General features: G+C 41.3%; 1 protein-coding gene across 4 annotated transcripts in view; it reads left to right on the top strand.

Annotated features, from left to right (window-relative positions):
* IFT80 (intraflagellar transport 80) overlaps nucleotides 1-17,966 on the top strand; it is a 43,296-nt gene extending 25,330 nt beyond the window's left edge. For 2 of the 4 annotated variants that reach the window (XM_048954762.1, XM_048954761.1), the window contains 12 exons: nucleotides 1,846-2,025; nucleotides 4,028-4,146; nucleotides 4,976-5,050; nucleotides 6,249-6,412; nucleotides 9,444-9,508; nucleotides 10,246-10,381; nucleotides 10,561-10,708; nucleotides 11,491-11,662; nucleotides 13,130-13,219; nucleotides 13,319-13,491; nucleotides 14,603-14,726; nucleotides 17,464-17,966. In XM_048954762.1, coding sequence (XP_048810719.1) covers nucleotides 1,846-2,025; nucleotides 4,028-4,146; nucleotides 4,976-5,050; nucleotides 6,249-6,412; nucleotides 9,444-9,508; nucleotides 10,246-10,381; nucleotides 10,561-10,708; nucleotides 11,491-11,662; nucleotides 13,130-13,219; nucleotides 13,319-13,491; nucleotides 14,603-14,726; nucleotides 17,464-17,577 — 1,560 coding nt within the window. In that variant the 3' untranslated portion in view covers nucleotides 17,578-17,966. The remainder of the gene's footprint in view (nucleotides 1-1,845; nucleotides 2,026-4,027; nucleotides 4,147-4,975; nucleotides 5,051-6,248; nucleotides 6,413-9,443; nucleotides 9,509-10,245; nucleotides 10,382-10,560; nucleotides 10,709-11,490; nucleotides 11,663-13,129; nucleotides 13,220-13,318; nucleotides 13,492-14,602; nucleotides 14,727-17,463) is intronic. The other 2 variants (XR_007378807.1, XR_007378808.1) reach the window with 2 other exon arrangements.
* The last annotated feature ends 3,312 nt before the right edge of the window (nucleotides 17,967-21,278 follow it).

The raw sequence follows: 21,278 nt of genomic DNA, 5'->3' as shown, positions 1-21,278 counted from the left end.
GCATTCGGAGCACTGTGAGTGTGCTTGCTGTGATCACTTGCCCTACAGCTCTGCACCTTCCTCATTCCCAACGTGAGCATGTCAGACACGAGTCAGTGGCGTGCCCTTGATTGCTATGCAGTGTTACTCACAGAGTTCATCTCACTGAGGCAGAAAAGTGGGTTACACTCTTTTCACTCTTTTCTTTAAAAAAAAAAAAAGAAAGAAAAAAAAAGAAAAAAGCCAAACCAACATGCAGTTACACTCTCCAATTGCAGTGAATGGTGTTTCCAAGCCAAAAGGCATGGAAGCTGAAGCCTTGAAATTGAGTGCTTGCAATTGGAAAGTCAGTCAGTGCTGACATTGTCTTTCACTCACTTTCATATGCATGGGCAGTGGAAGAGCCCTAGCTGAGGAGGTCATCTTATATAATGTGCTGCACATGGTTAGCACAGTGGGGAGCTTGAATTTCATCCCGTCGTGTTTCCCTGCTATTGAAAGTTGGTGTCTGACACCTTTATTTTAATATGATTTTTGTGATATCATTTCATATAAATCACATGAAGGCTTTGCATGGAGGACTTCATATTTCTTTGGTCTGATGTGTACTGCAAAAGAAATCAGAACATGAAACGTGGTAGAAACATTAGGTGAGCGTTTTCTTCCAGCTGTCTCCCCTTTGGTATAATATCATGTATCTGAAAGTCATGAGAATCCAATGGCTACATTTAATTTCAATCACATGTTTTTTCTTAACGATTCGATTCTTCAGGTTTCAAACGCATCTGAATACTCAGGTAGCTTTTTGAAAGCTAAATACATTTTAAAATATTCTCTTGAACGGTTCTGAAGAAGTTATAGTTGAGGTTTGCATCTCATTTTTGAACTCTGGTTTAAATCCCAAAAGTCCTTAAAAGGTTATTTCATTTTAGTCATCCACTTTCAGGGAAATGCTTGTTCTCAGATTTGGGATGACTCGTATTTCTGAGATGCAAGAATCAGGGAAAAAAAGGTCTTGGTCTGAAAATTCTTCTCGTTTTTGACAAGAATGTATTGGTGGATTTGGACCCACCTAAACTTGAGAGGAGCTTTGCACATAAGGCTGGGGGAACTTTTGAATAAGGGTTTTCATTGGAGGAAACATAAATGTGGAAAAGGAATAAAATTACGGTTAGCATTAAATGTAAGCTTCTCTGCTTCTCTCCAAGGCTCGGCCAGATGTCACTACTTTGCTTGCAGTCATGTTTCAATTTCTTGTTGCAAGCATAGCAACTGGAAATTTTAATACATCCTTCACCTATAAAATAACAATAAGAGCCCAGAGAAAAGAAGTGGGCAAGGCATCCAGCATCTTTTTTGTGTTAGGAGAAGGGTGCATAGCATCACTTCCAGTGCTTTTCTCAATCCACCAATGTCACAGTGCTGGGAGCGCACTGAGCAGCTGTAGGAGCCTGGCAGCTCTGTGTGCAAGAGGAGCAGCTGCTGCATGCTGCCCAGGCACGGCTGCTCCTCTGCAGCAGAAACAGAATGCAGATGTTTAAGACTGCTGTACCATTGTAGTTGTTTCTACGTACATCCACTTAAATTTCTGTGTAGTAACCATGCATGTTTATGAAGGACTAGATGCACTTTAAGTGACTAGACAACTGGACATTCTTGATTTTTGCCCTGATGGCTTTCCTTTTTGTGTCCCTGCTTTTCAATCTAATGGAAGAAGTCTAATCTTGATTCACTTATTAAAATTGTAATACAATTTATCTCATTGATATTTTTCCTTGTAAATATTAACAATACTCTGTTTATTACAATAAGTTACATCCAAGAAGTACAGAAAAAATTAAGAATTCTTTTTTCTCTCTCTGCAAGTGGTCCTATGCTTTAGAGAAGCCAAACACTGGCAGCATATTTAATATTGCTTGGTCCGTGGATGGCACTCAGCTGGCTGGAGCTTGTGGGAACGGACATGTCATTTTTGCCCATGTTGTGGAGCAACGCTGGGAGTGGAAGAACTTTGAAATAACATTGATTAAGAGAAGAACCATGCAGGTAACCCAAACAACACTGTGCATTCAGAGTAGCAGCTTTCTAAGGCCTTTTTTTAATAAGAGATTTTTCAGTCTTCAAGTAACAAGTATTACTGATTATTCATTATTGACTATCATAAAATTGCCTTGTACAGAGGATCATATCATCAGATGAACCAGAAGTACCTTATCCTCCAGAATAATGCACAGCTGTGGGAAGCTGCTTACATGAGAGAGAAAACTCCAGGTGTAAGAAAAATGTTTATGCAGAAAACAATATGTTGACCATAACCAATAGAATTACAGACACTGTCAGCAAAGATGAGACTGCATCACTAAGTACAGACAATATAGAGGAGCTTTCTTTGCCTTACCTGCATCCAGCAGTTATTGGAGCTGCTCGTTTAGTGAGATTTCCTGTATCCCTCTTGATAATGAGGCTATGATGAACGTTGCTGTCTCGGTGCGTTTCCAGATAAATTTACTTGCTGGCTACGGCTGCAAAGAGTTGTAATGTGCTTTCCTGCACCACATATTGTGTTACAGCCTAAATTCAGGTCTTCCAAACCTACAGAAATGTGTTGTATATCATATAACGTGCATCAGGTACCTACGTGGTGCTTCCAGCCCTTGGGGACTGAGCACTGGGCTCTGGCCTCCATGGGAGCTGCCAAGTCCCAGCCCTGCTGGAATCACAGCAGGCCCTACATGTGGTTTCTGGAGCTTAGGTTTAGGATCCTTCCTTTGAAAAATCTTGGCCTGAATCCACATTTAGGTTACCAAATATCTGTGAATTAATACAAAAATATGAATTTTACCTTTTAATTTGTTCTCTGTTCTCAGACACTGACTCACAACATTCACTCAGGACAGTGGGGTAATATAAGATTTCCATCTTACACACTTTCCAAATTGTACATTTGGCATTAGATAGAAAGCCAGTATTTTCAGTATCAAAGTCAAGTTCCCAAATTCCTAATGATGCCCTTAAAAGTTTTCGTGTCTTGATTCTTTAATGTTGACTATGTAGTTGGGAAAAGTTGTAACAACAGGAACGCTGTGTTACAGTTGTGTTCGGTGGGTGGAATAACATGAGTCAGTGTCTGGGAACACAGAGAACAAATTAGCAGGTAAAAATTCGTATTTCTTCTTTCATTCCCAGACATCGACTCGTAACAGATGGGCTCTGCTAATAACTCCAGGGAATTTGAATATGCAAACAACTGAGGAAGGATAGCTAACACTGATCCAAGATTAACATCTTATTTTGTGGTTTTCTTCTGAATTTATTTGATTCCTGTATATTTACGGAGGAAAACATTGCCTACAGAGGAAAACAAAAGCTTCTAAATGCTTTCTTTTGTCATTATTATAATAGCAAAGTTATGGATGCATCACTGTAGTGGACACAGTAGTTAATATGTCTTGCAAATGGTTGCTAGACTTCCATAATAATTGAATCCATCCTTGTTTTGCAATCAGTTACAAAATGGAGGAAATCTGGGTGAAATCCTTACATTCGAGATGCCTGAAATCTTTGAGCTCAAGAATGTGTCTTGGTTACAAACAACTGGTTTGCTTGAAACACTGTAATTTGAGCAGACTTTCACATAAGTGACAAAGACACGGCCAGCTTATTAAAGTCAGCACCTACATTGCTCTTCCTTCAGAATGTGGGAGCACTAAAATATATTAAGTAGGGCTATCTAATATCTCAGCAGCAATCTTTGTCCAAATCTTGGATATTGCTGAGTTGTTTGAATGGGATTTTGATGGGATCACTGAAGTATCACTTTTCAAATTGTTTAAGTAATCAGCTGAACAGTGAGCCTTGAAAGGGGGACGTTCAGACAGCCTCAATCACCAGAGCTTCACATCTAATGTTTTTCTTGTGCCTTCATGTTCCAGTTAAGTATTGATTATTTCTTAAATTTAAGGAGGTCCAACTCTTCAGTAGTTTTTATTCTTCGAGCATTAGTGCTGCCTATTGCCATTGTATTCAACCCCAAATTTCTCTTCATCAGGTGCACAATGTTCTCAATGATGCAGTTGATTTGCTGGAGTTCCGTGACAGAGTTATTAAGGCTTCTTTGAGCTATGGGCATTTGGTTGTTTCAACTTCTCTTCAGTGTTACGTATTTTCGTAAGTAATATATATTCACAAAACCTTTTTGGGTTTATTTAAGAAACAAGAATTTCTTTCCTTGTAAGAAAACAGCAGAAACTTTCTTTTGGAAACTAATTGGGATATTCTCTCTAGCATCATCTGAAGAAAATGAGAGTATAGTTGCACTCCTCCTGCCATCCTTTCCTTCAGCCTCTTGTTGGTTCGGTGTCTGTATGTGTTGCTACAAAAAGTTCTACTCTTTCCAGGTAGAGGCAGCAGTAGTGCTGGCTGGATGCAAGCATGTTTGCTCCAGTTGGGTGACTCCATCCGCTGTCTTCTTTGAAAACTGCTTCTGGCATGCCAATTATTTTGGAATAGAGTAGGAATTATTTAGTCCTACATGATGTTTTAAGAACACCATATTCTGTTTCTTGTGCTGAAATCTGAAGGTTACTCCTGAAGAACGGAGCAGTGAGACAAGTCACGATAACAGTAATCCAGTGTGTAACAGGGCACGCAGGGGAGGGGCTCCATCCTGACTCCAGATCACTGTAAGAGAGTTGAGCTGCAGTTCAGAAATATGTTTTAATGTGTTCTTGTTCCATATAAATGGGATTTTGCATTCCACTCAGACCACTGAGTAAGAAGGGATGCAAAACTAAAGGCACAAGTGTCACTGGATCGCACTGAACGGTTGTCAGTGTTACTTGACTTCTTGCATGCTGTTTTCCTTTTCAAAATCTTGCTTTACAGAAATGTTAAATGAATAAAACGTGTTTGCTTTACGTGGTGAATTCAGCTTTTAATTTACAGTGATACATGAAGACAGTGGATTTAACAAATGATGAACTCGGTTTTCTTGCAGCACAAATAACTGGAATACACCACTTATCTTTGACCTGAAGGAAGGAACGGTTACTTTGATTCTACAAGCAGAAAGGTAGCTGATGCATTGCATAATATTCCTTATCAGATACTTCCTTAAGATGTATTTCCCCAAAACTTTTGTTTTGTGATTTAACACACACAGAATTTTAGAAATAGACAAAAAATGTTCAGTACTGGTAAGTAGCTTGTGAAAGCTTAGCTGATGTGTTTGTCGTATATGTGATAATGGCAATGAATCTTATATTACATAGGTATGACTATCTTCTTGTTTATGGAAGACAGTGAATCTTCCATATAAATATTCCAAAAAAAAAAAAAAAAGTACACTGCCATCTGCTTTTTGATGTTTTATACTGCTTTTTTTGAAGCATAATACACTTTATGGAAATTATCTTTGGCCTCTGTGTTTGATTAGAAACATTGCCAGCTATGCAAAACAAGAAATAAATACCCTCATTTTTCTTATATATTTGTATTTATATTTGCAAAAAAATGACTTCTTTTGTTCCATTTGAAAATGTTCTCATCTGCACTTCCTGAAAATTATTTGTCACAGAGCTCTATACATGTACTTTGTAGGAGGGTCTATAGTAGTTTGGCATTCACCAGCTGGCTTTTTGTTTATGGATTTGTTTTGTGTCTAGTTGTACTTAGCAGACAACTACTGCTATGCAGCACTATTTATATCCAATGTAAAAGATTGGAATGTGGTCTGGCAAATATGGTATTGTTCACTTATGAGTCTTAATAGATGACAATCGGTTCTTAAGTGTCTTGTTTTCTTTACATTATGATCCACACTGAAGGAAATGATGCAGGCATTATTATTTTAAAGCTGGCTGTAGGTGTTAGAGCTGCTTCTCAAGTGTATGCCCACAGTACACAAACTAGCAGGCAGAGTTCTCTTGAGGGGCAACGTGGCAGTTCTGTGTGCAGCCGAATGCTGAGTCTTCATGCATTATGAGACTTAAATCTTAAAATATCTGTAGCCAAGAAAATCACTGTAATTCCAGATAATAAATATTTCTTATGGAAAGAGATAACATTCGCATTAGAACCAAAGTCATCCCCACAGAGCACAGAATGTAACTTTGAAATGCAAGGCTTAGAAGTTATGTCATGCAACTGAATGATGTTAGACTGTTGTCTTCATTGGCTGAACTGATCATCATTCTTTTCTGTGTTATTAAATGATTTGCATTTCTGTGTTGTTGTTGTTGTTTTAATTTTGGTTTGGTTTGGTTTTGTAGGCATTTTCTTCTTGTAGATGGTGGAGGACTTTATTTATATTCTTATGAAGGAAGATTAATTTCCTCTCCAAAATTTCCAGGAATGAGAACAGACATTTTAAATGCCCAGACAGTATCTTTGAGTAATGATACTCTGGCAGTCAAAGACAAAGCTGATGAAAAGGGTGAGTTCTCAGTTCTGATTATCCCATGGTTGCTACTAGTTCATTGTGAAGTTTTCAACATCTTCGTATTTAACTTGGTTTTCCCTGCTCACGCAGCCTAATTATTGTACAAAGAAGGCAGAGAACATAAAGAATTTATCTATGATGTAAATTAACGATAATATTATAATAAAAGAATGACTTAAAATTATGGTTCTTACCTTTGTTTAAAAAATCAATAGAGGATGATATGCTTCTGAAATTCCAATTGGGTGTAATGCATCAGAAAACATGCAATATGTGCAGTGAATAATTGCACTGTGAGTTTTCATTCTTAAACATGGTTTTCTAAAGAATCACAGAATCACAGAATGACCAGGGTTGGAAGGGACCTCAAGGATCATGAATCTCCAACCCCCTGCCTCATGCAGGGCCACCAACCTCCCCATTTAATGCTAGACCAGGCTGCCCAGGGCCCCATCCAACTGGCCTTGAACACCTCCAGGGACGGGGCATCCACAGCCTCTCTGGGCAGCTGTTCCAGCACCTCACCACTCTGTAAAGAAATCCCTCAGCATCTTTTTTTCTCTTTGGCTGCTTCTCATAGAAGCTAACGGTGCCTTAACAGTGATCAGTTGTAGCTCTGGGCTGTTCTTTTCTTTTTTTGTACAGATACAAGCTTTTGGGGACTTGTGTCTTTACAGCAGCTACAGTCTGTGCAGCTGATGCGACCATAGCTGTGAGGCTATGGTGCTCTGTCTCAGTGTTCTTGTTGATCTTTATGGTCTTAAATTCTGTGCTCTGGCATCAGAAGCGCTGTAATTATAAAGTGTGATGTGACAGAGTGAACTTTTTATGTTAATGAGCGATAAAGGAAAATTTTTGTCAGCTTTTTTTCCATTGTTCTTTCTTGATGCAAATACATCGTTTGCCTGTGCGACGATTTAAATTTGTCGCTGGAAATCCCACAGATCTGTGACTTCTGACTTCACAGCAGTGTCACTTACAGGCCATGCAGATGTTCCAGCCCAGGGCTGTGGTGCTTCTGATAGCTGTATTTCTCTTGTGGCACGGACAGGGGGATCCGTGGGAACCCATCTGCACAGGAGCTGGTTTTGTGTTGGAGTGAAATGCTGAAACCATCCTGCCTGTGGTTCCAGCTGCTTTTAGACAGTTTCAGAATTTTGGAATTCTTCGTCTTGTACCTCCAACTCCCAACCATTGCTGAGGATACTGTTAGCCAGCTCTGCACACAGGCTAATCTCTATCAAAACTGTAATTTACAGAGGCTGGCTTTCTGGCTATGGTTTCAAAATAAGCCCTCCAAATGATCCTATTGGTAGGAGCTCCCATTCTGCTAATAAATAGGGATTTTTCTTTTCCTATCCTAACTATGAGTCCCACCCATAGCGGTAAAAAGCCTTATGATATGCCAGCACATGGGAAAACAGATTCTTGGCACAGGAAGCTGTGGCTTATCTAAGCCTGTTTCTTCTTCTGCACTCACCCTAGCAGATGCATTTTTTTTCTTTGCCCTATTTTGAGGGCAGGTCTGTTTTTCATAATGCAGTGCATTATAGAAATATCTGAGATGGCTGAGTGTGATGCAGGAAGCAGTTTGCACGTCGCAGCAAGGAGCTCTCTGTGAGCTCTCTGACTCCAACACACAGCCAGGCATAACTTCAGAGCGGTTCAGTGGGTATTCCTCCTCTCCCAGTAATCCAGAAAAAAACATGCACCTCTGCACTTGGTGTTCTCCCTCATTCTCTAGGGAGGCTGGAGGAGGGAGGAGAGCTTCTCAGAAAGGAGCTGCTGGCCTTAGTTAAAATCAGTTATCTCGTGCAAGTACAGCATGTGTTGTGTTAGAAGCACACCATAGCTGTTCTCTTTCTCTGGATTATCAAAGGGAGAAATTAACCTGTGTTTATATGTTTCATTTATAGGTACAAAATAGAGACGATTTGGGTTCTAAATGATTGATGTTGAGATTACACCCAAACACTTGTTTTCTGACATGCCATATAAGCATTGTGGCTTAAGTTATTTGTGAAAAGTTTATCCATTTTAATTGTCTTTTAGGTGCACTAGTTTTCTCTTTACCACCTTAATCTCACTTCCTACAGCTATTACAGTAGCAGTGAAATTGGTTTGTATAGCCAGATCAAAATAAATGTCATGCAGGGAGTCATGCATAAAATTGAGTGAGAAAAATACCCCTTCTCATTTTCTTTTGTATGTTTAACCAGCTGCCAAGAGCAACGCTTGTGCAAAACCCTCTCTTTTCCTCCTCTGCAAACTCAAGCAGTGCCTTCTGAACACCTGCTCTTGCAGTTTCTTTTTTTTCCTGCCTAAATAACCATTGACCTCAAACCAACATCCTGCGTCCTTGTGAAAGACAGACGCAGCAGGATTACCATGTTAACATCGCCATCCTTTGGAGTGAACGTGTACGTTCATCTTATGGCATGTGCTTACAGGTAACAAATTGAAACCTCAGGTGGGATGTGTTACCGAGCATCTGAAACGCTCTCACATCTGTGTTTTCCACAGACTAGTGCTGAATCAAGTGTTTAAGTTACAGCTGGTGTTCATTATGGTGTTACTGATTTCTCTAGGTTTGAATACCCACATCTGTCTCTGTGTGCATACTCACGTACTGTATGTACACATTTGTGTGTCTGTGTATAAACACACACACAGTAGGGGTATGTGTGCAAATGCATATAAGAGGTTTTGTGTGTACGTGGTGGTGTGTGCAGCACACACATACACATATATGTATGTGTATGAAGAGAGAGGGAAGGAAAGAAAGAGAAACTTTATTTTTAGGCAGGTTGCAAATACAAAATCTACACTGCATATCCCAGAAATATGGGTGATGTCGGCAGAGCTTCATAGGGGAGAAATGTTGTGGGGTTTTCTGCTTATTTTCAAGGGCAACAGAGGGACACAGTGAATTACTATAAATTATACTCTGAAAATAAATGAAACTGATTTTCAAATCTATGGAGAACTGTTGGTTTTGACTAATAAACCGTTTATTTTCCTCTAGTTATCTATATATTTGATGCTATATCTGGCAAGCCACTGGGAGATGGGAAATCTCTGACCCATAAGGTAAGGTGAAGGCTACAGTCTTTTGTTGTTTTGAAATTAATAATCAATAGTAGTTTTCCTAACGTTAATGAGTTTAATAACCTATTAAGGTTTACAATCTTAACATGAAGCAATTTGACATTTCTAGTTGACTCTTAGAAAATAAATTTTTAAAAGATTGGATTCTCCATGCAGTGTTTGTGTACCGAGGGATATACTCTAGGTTGGCTTCAGTCACCGGCATGTTTCTCAGGTGCACATGACAGACTGAAACTAAATGTGAATTGTTTCAGTGAGCAGTAAAACTGATCAACTGAGCTTCCTTTGCATATACTTCAATCAGTTCTATTGGCAAGAAGACCAGTGGAAAGTCTGTCTTCCATCAGAGCTTTTATTCTTTTTCCTTCAAAAATGATTGACTGAACTGTGTTTTGCTTTTCTTTATTCTTCTGTTATAACCAAACACAAAATCAGGCAGCCTCTCCAGAGAGAGGGAGGTGAACATTCATCTTTAGGCTGCTTTTGTACTGCCACTTCCATTTTTTGTAGCCTCGTAGTAAATTCCTATACTCTGCTGTAGTTTTGCTCTCGTCTGTGTGAAATCCAATTGATATAATGCTTAATTCAACAGAGAAGGCACCTAAAACGTGCCTTAACAATCCACTTGTCTTGATTTTTGTTGAGCATTCATTTGTTTGAGCACCACATAATCCACAATACAAATCTCCAAAATAAAAATCAAATATTTCCTTCTTCAGACAGAAATTGTGGAGATTGCTTTGGACCAGAAAGGACTTACAAATGAAAGAAAAATAGCTTTTATTGATAAGAACAGAGACCTTTACATTACTTCAGTTAAAAGGTTTGGAAAGGAGCAAAAAATTGTCAAAATAGGTAAGAAGAAATCTAAATGTTATGGTATTTTTAGTTAAAAGTACATTCTGTAGGCAGATTCGTGATCCAGCAAGAGTGAGGTCTGACCATTAAGTACCTCCAGGAAAGTTTCAACAAGCACACATTTATTTTGGAGGTTCTCATAGAACTTTGCCTTACTCTGTTCTCTTTCAATTAAGGAACAATGGTTCAAACGTTGGCTTGGAACGACACATCTAACTTACTTTGTGGGATTCAGGATACCCGTTTTACAGTCTGGTACTACCCCAACACTGTCTATGTGGATAAGGATCTTCTGACAAAAACTCTGTATGAAAAAGATGCAAGGTAACGTATTCTTTTTGGTGACAGTAATATTACTGTACATCTTAACCAGTTTGCTCATTCCTTAAAGAGTTATGGAGCTCACGTCACAATGCGCAGTTTAAAAGGAGTATGATATCTTGATGCAGAAGCAAAATTTAAATAGATATCTCAAAATAATGTCTTAGTTATTTAAAAAAAAGAAAGTTGACCTGTTTAAATACCTGCTGGAAACGAATGGTATCAAGATATCTGGTCACAGATAACATTAAACATAAAGACTGGATGTTGCGTTGAAAAGACTGGATGTTGCGTTGAGGGACATGGTTTAGTGGGAGCTATTGGGAATAGGTGAACGGTTGGACTGGGTGATCTTTTAGGTCTTTTCCAACCTTAGTGATTCTATGATTCTATGATTCTATGATTATTTCTGTCTCATTGTATTTACTCACTTCAGCATGTAGATGCAATAGGAAATCCTTCACAGAGAGTAACTAAATTCATAATTTCCTTCTAAGAGTTATGGAGCCCAAAACTATTTTGTATTTTATGTTTAAGTTTGTTCTTTGAACAATTGTCTATATTTTCCTTTCCGTCAGCATAGCTGTCATTTTGTATTTAGGGGATGGTACAGCTACCAAATGGCTATAACTGTTGAGTAACTAGATGCTTAGATTTCTATGTGCTTTAAAAACAAAGTATAATCATGGTGTTATTTAAATAATAATTAAGATTTCTTTGTATTTCTTACGCTCTTTTCAATATGAAAGAAGTGAATGTTAACTGACTTTTCCTTCTCTATGCAGTGATTTCAGCAAAAACCCTCAGATCGTACATTTTGTTGGAAATCAAATCACAATCAGAAGAGCAGATGGTTCACTTATTCACGTTAATATTTCACCTTACCCTGTCATTCTTCACGAGTATGTCAGCAGCTCTAAGTGGGAAGATGCTGTCAGGTTGTGTCGCTTTGTCAAGGTAAGTTTTCATAATCAGCAACATTCAGATACAGGCAGAGCGTGACAGTGAAATTGTTTTTGAATATGACTTTAACATTGGTGGTTGCATATCAGATGTTGGGTCTTATTTGCATTTTACTTTGTTGTTGATGATTTTAGGGCTGGTGATGAAAAATTATACAGTTCTAACTTGTATTCCCACCAAAGTCCAGATGGATTAAACACAAGTATTCAGAGAAGCTAGTAAAAAGCTTAAGTCTTAGGTCTTAGTGTATCTGATTCAAACTATTCAGTATCTCCACATATCTTTGTTTTGTATTTTTTCATATTCTATTTCACTCTTTTTTTCTCCTTCGCTTTCTTTTGTATATATTTAGGCAACAGCAACAGATGAGGTGAGTCTGGCAGTGCTAAAGAAAAATCCCTCTAAATCCTGCCTCCTTTCCCTCGTTTCATAGAACCATAGACTGGTTTTGGTTGGAAGGGACCATACAGACCACCAAGTTCCAACCCCTGCCGTGGGCAGAGACACCTCCCACCAGACCAGGCTACCAAAGACCCATCCAGCATCTTTGAGCACTTTCAGGGGTGGGCAGCTGCTGCTTTTCTAGGCCAGAGTGCCAGGGCCTCAGTGCCCCCATAGTGAAGAATTTCTTTCTCATAGCTGATAGAAACCTACCTTTTATTTTAAAACTGTTACCCCTTGTCTTCCCACTTCACTCCCTGGTAGAGTTCCTCTCCATGTTTCTTGTAGGCTGCTTTTAGATCCCAGAAGGCTGCTGTAACAATCTCCCTTCTCTTCTTTACACTGAATAACACCAGTTCTGTCACCAGTTTGACTGTTGCCTCTTTAGTATTTGGCTGCCTTTCAGTATTGGGAACTGGAATTTTGAATTTCAAATATAATATAATTCTTAATTGTAAACATAAACTGAAAATACCCTGGTGGACACCAAATTTTTAAAGTATTTGTTTTCTTTTCAGAGGGTTTTAGTGTCAAGTAATTTTTCCTTTATCTTTCATTTGTAGTACACTTATCATAAGTGACTGGTAATTGTCAGTATCACAGTCCCAGTAGTTGTTTGTAAAACGAGGTTGGTATTGATCAGGTTAAAAAGCTTCAACCTCGCTCAGTGCTTTGTTTTCCACTGTAGTTCCACAATTATGATAGGTACACTGATGATGAGGCCATGAAATGATTCTGTGGCAAGAGTTCATTGCTGGCTGAGGTGCTGAAAGCCAACAGTTCCTTCAGCCACACTGTCAGTCTCAGCTGATGACAATAGCAAAGTTTTTATAATGAGGGATTTCTGAGAAGTAATTAAATAGTGGCTTTCTATGAAGAGACCACAGTGCAGTGAATGGCATACAGGGAAATATTGCACTTCTGTACATTATTTTCAGGACTGATGGGCTTCCTTTGAGAAGCCATTCTTACTATGTTGCATATTTGAAGTTGTAGGAATTGCGTATTTTTTCCTTTCAGGATCAAACCATGTGGGCATGTTTAGCTGCCATGGCAGTTGCCAACAAAGACATGGCTACTGCAGAAATTGCCTATGCATCAATTGGTGAGGTAAGGAAGTGGACTTAACAGTTTCAAAGTTAAACTGTTGCAAAACTGATTTAATTAATTGATTTCTTTCATTAAATTTATTGTGCATCTTGTTAACAGATAGACAAAGTTCAGTACATCAATTCCATCAAAGATCTTCCATCAAAAGAGTCAAGGATGGCTCAGATACTGTTGTTCAGTGGAAACACACAAGAAGCTGAAACCCTACTCCTTCAAACAGGCCTTATTTATCAAGCTATTCAAGTCAACATTAATCTCTACAATTGGGATAGGTAGTATTTCCTTACATACAGTATGTTCATAAGCAGTCTTATTAGGAGAACCTGTAAATTTCTTAGTTCAACTGTTTTATTAGAGAGTTTCCTCAATAATTTTCCATCTGTAATTGTCCAGAGCTAAATAATCCAAGAAGTAAAGCAACTTTTTTTTTTTCCTATCAGATTTAGAAGATAAAAGTATTCAGGGATAAAACTCTGAAACATGCTTAGAGTCACGTTTAAATAACGTTTTCCTTTTTCCCATTGTTGACACAGAAAGGTCCTTAGCAATACATCACACTGCTGGTGACCCCCGAAGAACTAAAGCTGTTTTGAAATGTCTTGTGGCTAAAAATAGGGATGTGGCTGTTCGGACTCCCAGCACTGTGTAGGTGGATGAAATGTGAATTAGGAATGAGAAAACAGAGTAGGAGTTTCTCCTTTAAACAAGAATACACGCTTGCTGAAAGAATCATGTGGGGCCATTTGCTGCTAATTGCCATGCTGTTATGCTCATATCACTGGGGGCAAAAAGTTTCCTTTCCTCATGTATCTCTGTTTTGGATTGTGTTGCCTAATATGTATGACATAAAAAACACATTTTTCCATCATTATTTCTTACGTATGAAAGCAGATATGAAGGTGATCAGTGATACTAGTCCAGTGGCTAACCTTTCCCACCTACACAATATACTTACAGCACAGGTTGCAAAGCACTGAAGTGCACAAGATGACAATATTCAGAAGTAATTTATGACTATAATGATGTTCTTAAAAATCATTAATTTTGCCTGTTGTATTGAGGGTGCTGAACTCTACGCATTCTTTTCTATTTTCTTGCAATAAAGACTCCCATTGTTGAGTTCCAGTGATGTGATGAGGCTGTCAACATAGATAAACTGTTGGATATTTTTCGTAGCATGCATCATAAAGTAGACAGTCACATCAATTGGCTTCTTTTAACCTCCTGTGATTGATACTGATACGGAACTACTTGGCTCTGTAGATCAGGAATCCTTGCCTGCAGCTGAAACGCTGCTCAGCATATCATTTTGTGAAACCCTGGTGATTGTAGTTATGCCAGAGCATTATATAGCCTGACAAGCCCTTTTCTGTTTTATTCCAGGGCACTAGAGCTAGCAGTAAAGCACAAGACACATGTTGACACCGTCCTGGCTTATCGACAGAAGTTCCTAGAGGACTTTGGTAAAAAAGAAACAAACAAAAGATTCTTGCAGTATGCAGAAGGTGTAAGTATTCCTTGGCATTATTCCTCCAGCCTTGGGTCAGATGGTTCTTTGCAGCCATTTTGACAGTGGAATTGCTTTGCAGTTTTCCTACTTCAGTTCAAATGTGGATGCAAATCTTAAGATTTTACATCTGACTGTGCAAATTCATAGCTCAATGTGTGGCTACTTGGCTGGTAACCATTGTGCATGTGTTTTATTTGAAGGCACAGATATGGAATGTTTATATTTAGTATCTGGCACGGATTATGCAAATGAAGGCACAGTTGTTTTCTATAAACAGGGAGCTAGAGCTTAGAATGGCTGAACGCAAACCTCTTAAATGTCTTCACAACATTTCTACATACTTTTATGGATAGCAGCGATAACAAAGGTTATGAAGATAACCAGATATGTATTAAATGTGAACTATGAACTGTTCTGTCAAATATGATAAATAGCTAGATATATTATTTATTAAACCTCTGGAAAGCCTCTTTGTAATCATTAGGTTATTTCAATGCACCAGTCTTAAAGACTGAGGAGATACATTATTGTTCGTAAGCTAAATGCACCTTAGATTTCAGCAGGGTATTTTCTGTGCCTAACCCTTATGAGGGGTACTACATATGCACCTTAGACAGCAGTTTCACCCAGCAGCCTTTATGCTCTTCCACTTGGTGTTCCTAAGCACTCTGAGGGTGCAACTGTAAAAAGAGACACGTACTTCAATGCATCCCTTTCATCCACTGTAGCTGATGGATCAGGAAATGCATCTTAGCTGCTAGCCTGGATCCTTTAATTGGACAGTGCCCATTACACTTTCAATAAAGCTTGATTTCTAATGTAAGTCATTAGCTTTTAGCGCTTCTGATGATGTTTCATATCATAAACAAGAACAAAAGTCTGCACAGTATCTATCCACTTATTGAACAGTACAATTCTTCAGTACTTTACCTAGGAAATGTAGAAAAATAACAGTGGATTTCAAGGACTGTTATTACGCAGCATTTTCAGCCGCTGAGCTGAAATTATGTCTTCTACCACACTGAGGTCCATCGCTGAGCAAATAATCATGTTAATCCCCTGATGCTTCTGAAAGAGCCTTTTGGATAATACTGTCCTACCTTTAAATCATCAAGAAAGCTGGAAGGGTTCCTAAGCAGTCAGGGTCAAGGTGTGAGCAGAGCCTAAGGGGGTTCACCTTGCACTCAGTCTTGAAAATTGGGCATTGAGTGCAGGAAGTTCCTTGAGTTGTATTCCATATCCACTGTGGATGTTCCATACATTTTCCATTCTGGTGTTCTTGTCTGCTGGACCTACCTAATGAAGTCAGTTTGATGCTGTTGGATACCGTGATATCTAAATTCTTAAAGCAGCCTGTCAGATTCAAACAGCAATTGAGAAGAACACGATCATGACATTAAAGAGGAAAAATAATCATGGTGCTGTTCCCTCCTGGGGAAAAGAACAATCTTTCACTTTCCATCTCACTACCAAAAGCTGCGTCAGCCTTAGATAGGGAGCTCTTACTCTTTTCTGTACTGCAGCTGAGACCACTGCTCTGCAATCAGACGTGGAATCTAAACAATGTGCTTAGTTGTTATATTCACATCTTTATATATAAGGCACTATGAATCTAATATGTATGCTGAGAATACATATCTTGGCAGTTTCTAGGTGTCACTGGCAAGCGTTGTTGGCTTCATGGGCAAGTAGCTCTCTGGCCTAGATGGTAGAATTGGCCCTTTCTGTGGTATGTTTAGCATCTGTGTGACATCTGTTAAAGCAAACACATTCTTTCTTAGAGCTCCATAAAGATTTCAGTCATCAGATCCAAAGCACCTGGACCCAGCAAATGCATCCTGAATTGGGGGATTATCCTTTACACATAAGAATATGGGTGTTGCATTTATATCTTCCCCCAGCAGAGAATCTTTCTTCTTATTTCACAACTTGGTTAACAGGATAACAGCTACTATGAAAACTGCCTAGGCAGCAGTTGAGATATTTTACCCCATCCCATCTTTGACAGCCTTCATTTTCAAGCAGTGAAACTGAACTTTGCAACTACATTTCTGCCTAGGTTTTGGACATGTTATTGTAGTCATTCAAGTGCACCATGATCCGTGTTTTCATGTCAAGCATTTTTGGAAACAAAGACAACTATTGCACCCAGCTGCACAGTGTGTATTGTGCTGTATCTGTTGTCTGAAGTTTCACTGAAATAGAGTACAGCCAGAAGATGACGATTCTCTGCAGCTGGAGAAAAATGTAAATAAAGCTGAAACGCTTCTAGATGTAGAAGACAAATTTCAAGCAGAAATCTGATTTCTGTTATATCAAATAACAAGTGCAACAAGCCATCAACTGACCCTGTGAACTTTCACTCCAATCAAAAGCAATACTGCAAATATTATTGATAAAGAGCTGTGTCCTGACTTATAGGGCAGATCTCATGACATTTGTTAGATGTTAGCTGATCCAAGTTATTTTCCTGTTCTAACGTGGGGGTCTTTTTGTCAGATGCAATGAAATGATGTACTTTAAAAAATTTTGCACATTTTTATTTTAACTTAAAGGTGGAAAGATCCGTTTGCTACAATTCAAGTGTGCTTTTGATTCATTGTATTACTATAAATTGTCGTACTTGAAGAATCACCATCAACCAAGTTTTCAGAGTCTACTGCTAGTGAATGGCTACCTGACCTCTCTGTGCAATGTTAGTTGACCTCTGTGTACTCATTTTCTATTCTTGCAGCTGGAAGTTGACTGGAATAAAATCAAAGCCAAAATAGAGATGGAAATTGCTAAAGAAAGAGAACGAGCAGCAGCCAGTGCCACAGTAAGAGCTAGTGTAACTGTACAGCAGTAACTGACCTTCTGGCCGTGTTAATAAGTGCTTCTGGAGCGTTTGTGCAGGCGTATTTTGTCAAACAGAAGTAAAAATCAGCAAATGTTTTGTGGGGAGCAGGAGCTAGAGCTGATGCAATTCTTGTTGGTTTTCTTTTACATAGGAAAGTGACTGCGTATGTTAGAGGTTCTCTATAAAAGCCCTTTGCAGTACAAAGATGTGAGCAGGCTGTTCATAACTGGCATTTTATAATAGAAATCCTTTAAATTACCATCACCCTGTTAAATATCTGTGCACCTGGCGAATTTCTCACATTCTGTAAATGATTACATGACACTTTTTGCATAGTTTATCAATTTCAGAATTAAAACAACCAAATAAAAGAGTTTTGCTTGGGATTTGGTTTTTGTTGTTGTTGTTTGTTTTCCTAATGTAGCTAATAGGTGATGCATTAGGTGATCTTCTAATTGATTTACTTGATTGTTAAATAAAACAACAATTTTGATGTAGCTCATTTGAAGCTCCCCAGTGTTTTGGTGTACTGCCATGGGACGCAGTGAACACCTTCCACTGACTTGCAGAAAGCACTTACTGCTTCCAGAATTGAGCCCAAAATAGCACTAATGGCAAGCGTTTAATGTTAAATTTATGAACCCTGGCTCAGATTTGCAATGCATTGTAAGCAATTTTTAAAGACCAGCCTAGTGGTGATACCAAGTTCTGAAACTCAACTCAGTCTTGCTTTCCTTGGGGCCAGCTGAAAGCACTGTTAAATACCCATTACCCATGACTTGGCAAAGGCTTGTGTGTGTGCTGGCCTTGATGTTCTGGGGTTGGAACATCAAGTTATCCAGCTGGACTCACAAAGGTTATTCATTGTGCACAGGAGGCTGAACCTGTTTTCCTGCCCTTTTTCCGGTGGATTGGAAGCTCGGAGCATTCTGGATGTTGAGGTTGCATGTTGGGTGTGAAGCCAGTGGCTGATTCCACTGGTGGCACATGTGCACACCAACCCTGCGAGCACAGCTGTGGGACCAGGCTTGGAAAAGGTAAAGCTGAGGGTATAGGAGGGTGGGGTGAGAATTACTGCAGCTTTTTAATGTAGAATTCTTAGTAAGTGTTGATGGTAGCACCTTGAAATAGAAGGGAAAATGAGGGGAGAAGCAGGGCAAGCTCTGAAGGAACCAGCCTTATCTCTGGCCCTGCTGGTCAGGATGGGGAAATGGGACAGCAGCATGTGTTCCCTGGGGTTTGCCTGTTTGTTGTGAAGATGGACATTCTCTCAGCCATCCTCACACAAGCACTGTGTTAACATCACCCCAAAAGCTCCATGTGAGAAAGTTATGCAGGGTAAGGTCTGCTTTCTCTGAATTTTGGCTGTTTTGATCATTCTGTCTGTGGCCATCTTGTAGCTATTGGAAAAACGTCATGAAAAGCTTAATTGCTCATTCATTTAGGAAGACTGTCTGTAGTCATCCTGTTCTCTCGTGAGGCTCCTACCAAATTCCTGACCCTGAAGCCTTACACTGCCCACATGGGACCAGTGCTGATTTGTAAGAACAGGTTTTTCTTCATGTTCCTTGGGGCTTTGCACACTTGTTAGGCTCCCTGTCCCCCGAAAAATACAAAAAAGGCCTCACCTCAATTCCAGCTGCCTCAGGGAAATAAAGAGCACGCTGCCAGAGGGTGCCAGGATTTTATTAGCAAGCAGTGGAGGTTGTTTTCCTCCATTTGCCTTGATGAGTAATGAAAGGCTCTGTACAAATGCTGAGGGTTGTGGAATAGGCTCCTGCTGCAGATCCTGCTGCCCCTGCCTGCTGCTCCCACCCTTGTGGCATGATGGCTCTGGCAGGCTGAGCTCACGGTGTTGTGCAGATGACATTGTGATCTGGGCACTGTCTGAGCTGCAGACAGCCCTTTCCTTCACATCATTGTACCTTAATGATGTCATCATGCAAGAGGTGATGTCCCCAAGTCAGCTTCCTCCAACGCACGCGTTGTCCCTGGCTGCCACCTTCCTTTGTGCTGGCTCTCTGCTCGTCCTGCTCACTCGGGGCAGTCACTGCAAAAGAGCACTGGGCAACTCAGCCCTTTTCTTGTCCAGCCCGCAGCAGGGAGGTAAGCAGCAGCTCTGGAGCTGCTCATCTCAGTAGGGAAGTCTGGTGTCCCGCAGGCCTGTCGTGCTGCAGACTCCAATGTCCTCCAGTTGTACCCAGCGAATGGCATGTCCCCAGGCTTTTCTTGAGTCCTGACCATCCTGGGGCCCTCAGTGTCCAGCATTGCATCCCTCCTGGGAACTACCAACCTGCAGCATCCCATAGCATCCAGCATCCCTTTGTGATCAGTGTCCCATCACGTCCAGTATCCCATTTTGTCCCCCATCCCATCGCATCCAGCATCTCTCCCGGGGATGACGGCACTGCAGGGACCGCTGCATCCCTCCCGTACGCGGGTGCTCAGCCGCACACCCAGCCTTCTCCATCCCCGTCCCGGGTTTGGCGGCTGGGGCAGCGCTGCGCCTCCTCATAGCTAGGCAGATGCTTCACCTTCTCGTAGCTGGGTAGCGGCGGCAGCCCCTGCTCCGCGCCCCGCTCTTCCCTCAGCTCACCCTGCGGGGCCGCGGGGCCGTGCTGGCGGGGCCGGGGAGGGCCGTTCCGGCGGGGCCGGGGCGCAGGGCAAGCCCTGCGGTGAAGCAAGCAGCCGGCGGCCAGCAGGGCCAGCAGCACGAGCAGAGCCGCCAGCCTCCGCGCCAACCACCGTGCCCGCGGCAGCCAGGCGCGCCCCGCAGCCCCCGGCCCGGCCCCCGCCCCGCCGCATCCCGGCCCCGCGCAACCCCCGGCGGTCCCGCACGGAGCCCCGCACGGCGCGCCCCGTCCGCCCGCCATCCCCGCAACCAACCCCGCGGGTCTCCGAGCGCACCTCGAGGTCTGGGGTCGGCAGCCCGGCGCGGCGGCACGGCTGGGTTTTATCAGGTTTGATTCCTGATGAAAAATTGATGGGCCATTTGGCGGCGGTTCACGGGCTAATGGGGTGGCGGCGGTGGAGAGGATGGGGCAGAGGGCCAGAGGTGTTGTGGCAGCCGCGCAGCCCGGCTCGGCAGCTCCTTCTGGAGTTAGCAGCGGGGCCATCCCACTGCCTGCACCTCGTGGTCAGCGTGTTCCAAAATGGAACGGGTCCTCCTCTGAGTGGGGATAATCTGAGCCACAGGACATGGGGATGAGCGGTGGCAGAGGACGCGTGGATGAACCCACGGATTTGGGGCTGAGTTCTACTTGAAGACATGGGGCTGAACCTGAGGATTTGGAGAAGGGCACAAGGATGAGTGATGCCCACAGATGTGGGGAAGAGCAGTACTCAAGGATGTGGGGATCAGCAGTACCCAAACCTTGAGCATCCCATGGGAGGAAAAGTGCCAGGTGCAGAGCCCACCACTGATTTCACCACTTACAACAGAGAACTTTGAAGCTGACTGCATGTGCAAGGTCCAGGGGGGCGAGCTGTTTGTGCTTCCTTTCTGTTGGTTTCTCACTCCTGCTATTATAGCTTCTATTGGTGCAAGGCCAGGAGGGCCCTGTGTCACCTCACAGTGACCGGTGCTAGGGGCTGACTCATCTCTTCATTGTGGTCCCACAACAATCCCACACACTTGTCTGTCTTGTTTGCTGATTCCCATCAGCTCATCTGCAAAACTCCTCAGGCAAGCGGGAGAGGAGAGTGGGCTC

Source organism: Lagopus muta, chromosome 9 (assembly GCF_023343835.1).
Source record: "Lagopus muta isolate bLagMut1 chromosome 9, bLagMut1 primary, whole genome shotgun sequence".
In the NCBI taxonomy this organism is placed as follows: Eukaryota; Metazoa; Chordata; class Aves; order Galliformes; family Phasianidae; genus Lagopus; species Lagopus muta.
This window is presented reverse-complemented; position numbering and strand designations above follow the sequence as displayed.